The sequence below is a fragment of the Poecilia reticulata genome, linkage group LG21, assembly GCF_000633615.1.
Source record: "Poecilia reticulata strain Guanapo linkage group LG21, Guppy_female_1.0+MT, whole genome shotgun sequence".
NCBI lineage: Eukaryota > Metazoa > Chordata > Actinopteri > Cyprinodontiformes > Poeciliidae > Poecilia > Poecilia reticulata.
The window spans coordinates 20,902,354-20,911,591 of NC_024351.1; the positions used below are offsets into that span (position 1 = coordinate 20,902,354).

General features: G+C 39.4%; 1 protein-coding gene across 4 annotated transcripts in view; it reads left to right on the forward strand.

Annotated features, from left to right (window-relative positions):
- cnstb (consortin, connexin sorting protein b) overlaps positions 1–7,623 on the forward strand; it is a 20,108-nt gene extending 12,485 nt beyond the window's left edge. For 3 of the 4 annotated variants that reach the window (XM_008398170.2, XM_008398173.2, XM_017302276.1), the window contains 5 exons: positions 605–626; positions 708–777; positions 2,065–2,333; positions 4,179–4,329; positions 4,403–7,623. In XM_008398170.2, coding sequence (XP_008396392.1) covers positions 605–626; positions 708–777; positions 2,065–2,333; positions 4,179–4,329; positions 4,403–4,611 — 721 coding nt within the window. In that variant the 3' untranslated portion in view covers positions 4,612–7,623. The remainder of the gene's footprint in view (positions 1–604; positions 627–707; positions 778–2,064; positions 2,334–4,178; positions 4,330–4,402) is intronic. The other variant, XM_017302277.1, reaches the window with a different exon arrangement.
- The last annotated feature ends 1,615 nt before the right edge of the window (positions 7,624–9,238 follow it).

Genomic DNA, 9,238 nt, shown 5'->3' on the forward strand with positions numbered 1-9,238 from the left:
ATATCAGTAAATACTGGTTATCGGACCGTCCTTCCTTTAATATACCGATATCAGCCCAAATTTTCATATCGGTTGATCCCCAATTCCAATTCTGAAAGTTTGGCCTTTTGTTTTGTATAATCTTGTATAGTAGAATTGTTTAGTCAAAGTTTCAAATTTGAAGGTGATAATCAAAACTTACTAAACAATGCCAAATAGTTTGTTTGTTAATTAAGCATAAATAAATTCTAGGAGTCCTGAATCAGATGCAGACGTCACCAACTTACAATGTCTAGACTGTGGAGTCCATATGCTGCTGCTTGAAAATACTGGGAAGCTATTTTTTTTTCTTTGTTTAGTTATAATTTTGTGTGCCGCCTGGAACAAGGCGGCGCCCTGAGCAAAGAGCCACACCGCCTAGACAGAAAACCTTCCTGACCAGAGCAGGAAATGTCATTTCCTCTGGACTCAGACAGACGCAGCTTGTCTGGATGCTGCTGCTGCTCCATGTTGATCTGACACACAAACAGATGTTGTCTTGTTGACTATTTCATAAGTTCCATAGCAAACTGTGATTTGTTCTTGTTTTCCTACCATGTTTCTGTTTCTCTGTGGCGTCTCTCAGACCGTCCTTCAGCACGGACCAGGTCAGACATGACAAACCTTCTCTGTTGATGAATTTTTTTTCTCTTTGTGGAACCAATTTGTCTTTTATGTTCCTAAAACAGAAAAACCTGAACGCAGCGTTTATAAACACTCAGATCAGGACGGAAGCTCTGCAGTCCTGTCATGGTAAAGGTAAGAATGGACTGACAGTCACAGCTCAATCTAGTTCAGCTCAGAAGAGAATTATGATGATATGATGGAGTTTTATAGCCACTGTGGATAACAGAAACAAAAATAATGGACACCAGGCGTGAATTTCTGGCAAAAAAATGAAAAGGTTTTGACATTAATTTCACATTTTTATAAATACAACATTGTAAATACTGTAAATAAAGATGCAATTTGTCCCTTTTTTCAACCACCTAAGTAACTTCTAGATAAGATGGGCAGTTGAGCAGTCATAAACTCTGCGTCAGTCTTTTTTTATTTACGTTTGCATTAGTTATTTTGTTATCATTTTATAAATCATTTGCTTCTGTAACATTGTGATTTTTTAAAAAACTTTGTTAATGTGCAGGTGCTTAACATCTGTGTCCTTTGATATAAATTTACTTGAAAATCTTTATAAAGTGTTCAAAAGAAAAAAAAAAAACAGATGTAAATTTGTGAGAAAAACAATTTTTTTTGTCAGAATTGCACATCTGCATGTGTTCCGGGTTGTAGCTGCTCCACCAGTTCAAAAGTTAAACATTTTTCACTTTCTTACATGAGTTACGTGCTGCTGCCTCATCGCTCAAGTTCTACAGGAAACGACTGGAGAGGAACGTTTCTAAATGAACGCTTAAAACAAAATGGCTTCTTTTAAGCCTTCCTAAATAAACGAACACAAAAAAGAGAATCTTCTGACATGTTTGGTTTGAGACAATAAAGCTTTTTTTTCTTAAGTATTTTTTTTTTTAAAGCCCATTTTTCGATATCKATCTGGGCGGTTGCCCAGGGCGGCATCATAAAGGGGCGTGGCTGTCTGACGTTTTATGTTAAAGTAACGTCTTCCTCTCTGAGCGAGCTTTCAGCCCATGTTGGTATGTGACTCATTTCACTGAGAATAATGACGCCATYGTACCAAGCTTCAGTAAGCATCCTCAAAAGGACTTTTGCTTTTGTTCTGGGGATGTCACGCTTATTTTCACACCAGAATACGTCCATGCTCTCTGGGACAGAGAAGTCACCTTATTCCTAATGACGGCTAGACATTTCCATGGCGATTTTACTTTACCAAAGGATGAAACAGACTTTTAGAGGTCCCAAATTTGATCTCAACTTCTAAAAGATTTTTGGCATTTAGCAAATACAAATGATTTGGTAATCCAAACTGATCTAATAGAGGAAACGTTTAGTAAAAGAAGGCTACATAAAGTTTGATTTATTCCAAATAATGTGATTTTTGACCCTCTTCTGCGTTTCTCTGTCTCTCTTCAGCCAACAAGCCTGAGTACACCCAGAGCATGATGTCCCAGTCAGACCTCTCCTCACTACTGAGGGAGGAAGAGGAAGACCGGCAGGACGAAGGGGAAGAGGCACTCGAGGAAGGGCAGGAAGTGGAAGCAGAGGAGCAGGACGTGGAAGCAGAGGAGCATGCGGTGCACGGCGAGGACACACCGGAGGAAGAGGAGGTGAAGGTGGAGTGGCCGGCAGGAGTAGCGCAGGCGTCGGACAAAGACCTGGCCAAACTCTCAATCGCTGAGGGCGTAAGAGTTCACTTTGTCACCTGCTACGTCTGATAATTGTGACTTAATGTTGAGATAAATAGTCCAGACGCAACGATCCACAAACCCTAAATGCCCTCATGACATTTTTCCTCTCTGTTTTCCTCCAATCAGTCAGTCTCTGCGTCTCTTTCTTCTCCTTCCTGTTCTCTGGTTAACTGGAAACCCCAAACCGTCCTCCGTCCTGACCTGGCCTTTTGTTTCCCCTCACGCTCCCATGAATGTTTTCCCTGGTTCCTCTGTGAGCTCATCCCCCCGGCCTCCGCCCGCGTTGGCCGCTGTGAGCCGACACACGGCGTCCAGGCGACTGGGAGTGGTTTTCCTCTGAGGCGAAGTCAGAGCTGTTCCAGCCTGATGGATTCAAGATCGCGGCTGTTGTGTAATTCAGATCAGGCTTGAGAAGACGCTTCTTATCACTGTAAAAACACAACAGCTTACCGAGTCATTTTTAATCCAGTTTCTAGTGGAAACATCTCAGTGTACTTGAAATAAGAAAAAACTAACTTACAGGTAACTTTTCAATGAGAAATATTAGCTTGTTTTAAGTCAATTATTCCTTCATATTGATGGAAAAATACTAGTTCCATTGGCAGGTTATTTCACTCATAATACATTTTTCCCATGTTATAAAAATGAAAACATGATAGCATTAGCCTATCCTTTGCTAATGCTATCCTAGCATTGACCTAGCATTAGCCTATCCTAGCTACTGCTAGTATTGGCACACAATAGGCCAGTATTAGCATAAGATAGCCTAGCTAATGCATTGCCTTAAAAGGTAATGGTAGCCTATCCATGCTAATGACCAGCAGAAGTAGGCAATCCAGGGAGCAACCAGCCTAGTCATGCTAATCACTAGCCTCTCAAAGCTAACACTTTGTAGTAGTCTTTGTCTTATCTGCCAGTGCTGGTTGCTAAGTTACTGGTGTTGCCTGTCATTAATCAGATCAGTATCTGGTTATAGAACGAATATAGCTTCCTGTGACCAGGAGCTACCACTGGGTTAGTGACAGTCTTCATTTTGGCGCTAAAACCGCGTCGTGCCCATTTGACTCAGGGAAGTCCACGGTCAACTGAGTCACTGTAACGTAATTCCAGATCATCACCCTGCCACTACCGTAGAGTGACGGTAGGGTTGGCTCTGTAAACATCCCGAGACTTTCTCTAGTGAATCAATTTGGACTCTGGTAAAGACCAGACCTCCTACTACTACTTAGTGAAACCTTGTGTTGGCTCTTTAAGAAAAAGGAAGCATTTTATTCATATATTGATTTATTACTTTTAACATTTAGTTGGCTTTGTGTCTTCTCAACACCACACCTTGATGAAATGATAATAAAATAAGAAACTCATGAAGGAAGTGATCCAATCAGACTCCAAAGTACCTGGCCATTAACAAGACAGATGGATTTATGGTCTGGTTGATAAGCTGAACCTTTAAAGGTTTTGCTCTTGGCTTTGGGCTGTGTCCGTTTGGGTCCAAGTCGCCATGCGGATCAGAACAAAGGTCATATATTACACCCTGATAAAGCGTCTGCTGACTGGCTGCTGATCACTGTGATATTTACCCTCCAGCTGACACACTGACCTCACAAATTAACTGATGCACTCGCAATCGCGGCAAATGGAGGCAGAAGTCTCGACAGACGTCCCGGTTTTGGCGGTTTGTTTCCAGTGGATTGTTTGTCCTGCTTAGAGCTAATCGGTGTGACAGCCAGGGGTCAACGCCCTGCTTGTGATCTTTGCTATCTGATCTCTGTTCTGCTTTTTGTGTTGCTGTGAAGAGTTCAAGAGTTAGAAGTGAAATGACATGTACGTCTCCTTCAGAGCTCCTCCCCGGACGGTCTGGTGTCCATCCTAAAGAGGAGGCGAGCCTCGCTGGACGGACTTCCTCCCCCGAGTGCCCCCACCACTGTCGACAAACAGTCATCCAAACGCAAAGTTCGCTTCAGCGAACCAGAGGACGGCGTGGACCAAGGTGCGGCCCAACAAACTGGAAATGAAGATCTCCACGCCTCCTTTGGTCTCTAACTTTTGTGTTTTCCTCGTAGATGATGTCGGAGGAGACTCCTGTCTCATTCTGCTGCTGCTGTGTCTGGTCACCGTGGTGATCAGCATAGGCGGGACTGCGTTCTACTGTACTCTGGTGGACACTTACTCCAACATCTGCAYCGACTTCGCTCAGAACGTTGACTTCTACGTCACGAACATGCGGGGTTTCCTGGAAGGACTCGGACAGTGGCTCCCCCTGCAAACTTAGGGCCAGCCGGGATTCAAGGCTCTCTGGCCGTGATTGAAAAGACTACTGGTTGCCGGCAGCGACTGGAAAACCTGACGGGACCTCCGGAAACAGCGACAATCCCCGCTGCTGCTGCAGAGTCTGAATCTCACTGTTGACTGGACATGTATGTACACAGTGCCTTGCAAAAGTATTCACAACTGTGAACTTTTCCCGGTTTTTATTGTGTTATAGCTGCTAGCTTCAGAGACGTTTAGTGGGATTTTATGTGACAGACTTCAACACAGTGAATAATTGTAAGGTGGAAGAAAAATGAAACATTATTTAAAATAGTATGTTTATCTAGTTTGTAGTGCAAATATCTTTATACACTTAAAATAAGACAAAAATAACTTACATGTAACTTTTCAGCAAGATATAAAAATGCGTTTTGAGTCAATAATTCCTTAATATTGATTATAAACTAGTTCCAATGGCAGATTATTTCACTTAATCTTATTTCAATATTAAGGAATTATAGACTGAAAAGTTACTTTAGAAGCTTTTTTTGTCTCATTTTTAAGTGTTCTAAGATATTTGCACTAGAAACTATAAAAAATACGTACTAACAAAAAAACATTTGTAAAGCATTTTTCTTCCACTTAAACAATTACATACCAATTTGTAGGTTCGTCACGTACATAACTAACAAAATGCGTTGAGATTCGTGGTTGTTTTGGAACAAAATGCTGGAAAAGTTTCACAGTCATCTTTTGCGAGGCACTGAAACCGAATTGGTGCGCCATCTGTCAAAACCGACCACTTCACCTCAGAAGAGAAACATTTTAATACACCGGTGTTGTAAATATTCTGTAACCAGGTTACGGACAGCCTCGGCTGTATGTAGATGACAGCAGAAGTCATAGACGTGTCTTGTCTTTTCACCACATACTTGCAGTAACTGTGTGACTTTAGCTTTAAATGTTTTCTCAGAGAAGCTGCCTTGACGATTTCTCAGTCATTTTTAAAGGTTTATTATTTCTCCCACCAGAATTACTTGTTTTTGTGTAATTTTTATCTTCAGCCTACCTCTCTCTGGATCATTTCCATCTTTTCTACATGAGAAAAGAAAGGAAAGCTGCAGATTCTGTTCTTTTGGATCAACTCTGACAGCAGCTACTGTTTTCTAAATAACTTCAGAACTGCACACTTCCCTCATCAAAGGTGCTTAGTTCTGACTTTACTCCTAAAATCACAATATGCCCAGTTAATTTTGCTATAGGTATAAAAAAATACAGTACAAAATAATTCACCCCTTTAAATTTTTCCACATTTTATGTCTTTTCCCCCCCATTCTTCTTAGCAAAATTTCTAAACACAGCTAGTCTGGAAAGAGTAATATTGGTTTTCACTTTGACTAGATCATCCTAACGTATGAAGTTTTTACCTTGTAATCAACTCTGATGCTGAAGAAAAAAAAAAATTCCCCCAGCATGATGCTGCCTCTATCATGTTTGACCGTGGGAGTGGTTCTTATTTTCAAAACCCATGTGTCTTTATCTTTTCACTTCATAAAAATGCACTGCTTAGTGTTAGCCATAGAGAATTCCCAACAACACTGAGGTTTGTGTTTGCAGAGACGTTGCCTTCACCACTACTGGTTTGCACCAATCAGATGTGGAGACGTACTCTGTGTTATTATTTAATGTTTTCATATTCATCATACAGCTAGTTCTGCAGCAGGAGTAATGATCACATGTGATTTTCTTCTTTTCAGTGTCCACACAGATAATCAACAATATTAAATAAGCGAAGATGGTACGGTAGCGTGCCGCACTTCTTAGCTTGTAGTGCAGCAGATAATTAAATATTTCAACAAAGTTGTTCACATTTTCAAACAAGAACTTAACTTGGCACAGATGTTCCTGTGGGGTTTGCTTTTTAAAAAAAAAAAAAAAAAAAGTTAGCCACTGAAAAATTCTAGATGGCAGCCATTTTTAAGATGGTCACCATGGTTGTCAAGAAAAATGTATTTTTACACTATAAATTTGCCAATATTCGTTAGAAATTATTATTTCTGGTGTCAAATCATTCATCATTGGACCAACTTGATTTTTCAAGATGGCGTCCATGGTTGCCATGGAAAAAATAATTTTTGCACCAAAATCACGAATCGGATGAATGTGTTTGCTGTCAAAGAAAAAGCTACATATTTTGAACAGTAGAAACCACAAATCATATAAATTTTCTTAATTTTGTGTCTCGTTTTTCCTGTGGACATTTTTCAAAATGGCCACCATGATTATAATGGAGACTATATGTTTGTACTAAAATCAGCAGTTATTGCAAATGGTGGGCACAACTGGCCAAAATGTTCCACATTTTGTTAGCAGAGCTAAAGCTAAACACACAAAAAAATTAGAGGAAGCTAACGCTAACCATCAGTCGAGTTGTTAACTGGAAGGAGATGAAGGTGTGACACCAGCAGCAAAGTCTTCAGTTACAGTTTTAGCATCTGATTTTGCTACTTATTGCTACATTTATGTTGTATGGATATGATGACCTTGTCCAGAAACATTATGTGACATAAAGTTGATCTAGGTCCTGATATTGGGTAGCATTTTATAGCAATGACTGATTTAAAATGGTCAAAAATGGCAGCCATCTTGATAATGACCTTCATCCTGAAATTCACGTGACTACCGGGAAATATGAAACATACCACCTGGGGGGGGGGGGGGGGGCTTGTACCTTTTTAATCTTGATTCCACACTATAAAGATTTTTTACAGCAATATGTTACTCTACTGTCAACATGCATTTTATTAAAATGAATTGAACTTTGACTTCCGCACTTAAAAAAAGATTTATGTAAAGTAAGATATTTGATTTTTGTGTCGTACCTTGTATATTTTTGTCTGATCATGTCCGATGTACTATAGTATGGACACTGGGTTTTCATCTCGTTTTTTAAAAATGAGTTTTTATCAAATTTGTCCTGGTTTAACACAGCACATCGCTTTAAATGTAAAGCATTAAAACAAATATGTGTTTATTAGGTCTCGTGTGTGTGTTTATCAACAAAGTGCATATTCTGCACAATTTCCAACATATTAATCATTTGGTGTAATTCACAGACTTGGCCACACGAGGGCACTGTACTCCATAGATTCTACGGAATTCATTCAAGGCACCAAATGAAGTTGTTCGTTGTTGAGTTTAGATTTACTGTAAGTCCTAAAATGTCCCCCCCCCCCCCTTTCTATTGCTGGTCACGTTGACGCTGTTGCATCGAATTCCCCACTATGGAACAATAAAGGAATTTCTATTTTTTTATAACATATATACTAAGAGAAAGAGGCACATTGGAAAACAAAATAAATACTTTAGAATATCTAAATAAAAGAGATCATTTAAGGTTTTCTATGTAAGTGATTAAAAGATAGTGGTTGTTTCTTTCCACTTTGCCATGTGGCAAAGTAATGCAATTTAAATTTTTATCATTATTTTTTAATGTATCCTTTCTGGTGGCATGGCACTCATTGTTGTCTGAGTGGCAAGGTGAGGAACAACAGATTTACTTTCACAAGTTTCTTTGGGTTTATTTCAAATGCAATTGACACAGAGATAAAAGAAAAAGGATAAAAGAAACGGAGAAACTTAAAAAGAAAGGAGAGAAAGAAGCATAGAAAAAACACAAGTCAACACCTTTGAAGTCTCTAAACCTGCAGAAAGAGAGAAAAGAAAACCGAGAAGCCGCAAAAAAAAAAAAAAAATCCACAAAACTAATGTTTTAGAATTTATCTTGAAATCTGTCAAAAGTTGCTTGTCTGCCATTTTGTTCACTCATTCCAGCTCCATTATGTGCCTCTTGTGATGTCATCGCCCCAATTACACACAGAACAGAATTCAACGTTTTCTGCTTCACTGCACTTTTGAAGAACTTTGTAATTGGTAAAATCCTGCAGTGGAATTCTGGACTTCATTATCCAGCTGTCTGTTTTCATTTGTTAGAGAGAAAAAACAAATACACCAGTGAATGACATCTTTAATATTAATGAAACTGGAAACATCCTGTTATCCTGTCAGAGCTCATCACCACTGACTTCCTGTTACATCCCGAGTAGTTTAAAAATCTTACAATAGTCAGGCTCTTTCTTATTTTTAAAATATAAACTAACCTTTACAGATTTTTGCTCATGTTAAAAGTATCTAATACTTTAAACAGCGGTGCTGTAATTAAGTGACTTTTTGTATTAGGATCAAGTAGACAAACATTTGTGAAATGACTCAATTTTAAAAACAATATTCTTTGTCATATTTGCATTTCTGCTTGGATGGATAGAACCTTATCCAGCTCCAGTTCTTTTTTATCATCCACTTTGTGTTCTCAGATGGACTGAGAGCTGCACTGATTGCTGGTCATGTTGTTGAGATGCTCTGCCTTTCCTCGCCTGCAACTCCCCCACTCAGTTCCTTCAGACTAGCTAGTAACAATTAGCAAACACCTGGTGGAACTGAGTATCTGCAGAGCTCATTATAGGAGCTCCTTCTCAGTGAAAACTCTGGTAAAAATGTTGTTAAAGGGTTAATAGAGGATCCATGTTGGGATGACTTCCTGAAGGCGGAGCTTCAGAAAGAGCAGGAGCTTCTTAAAGAGATAGAGACCC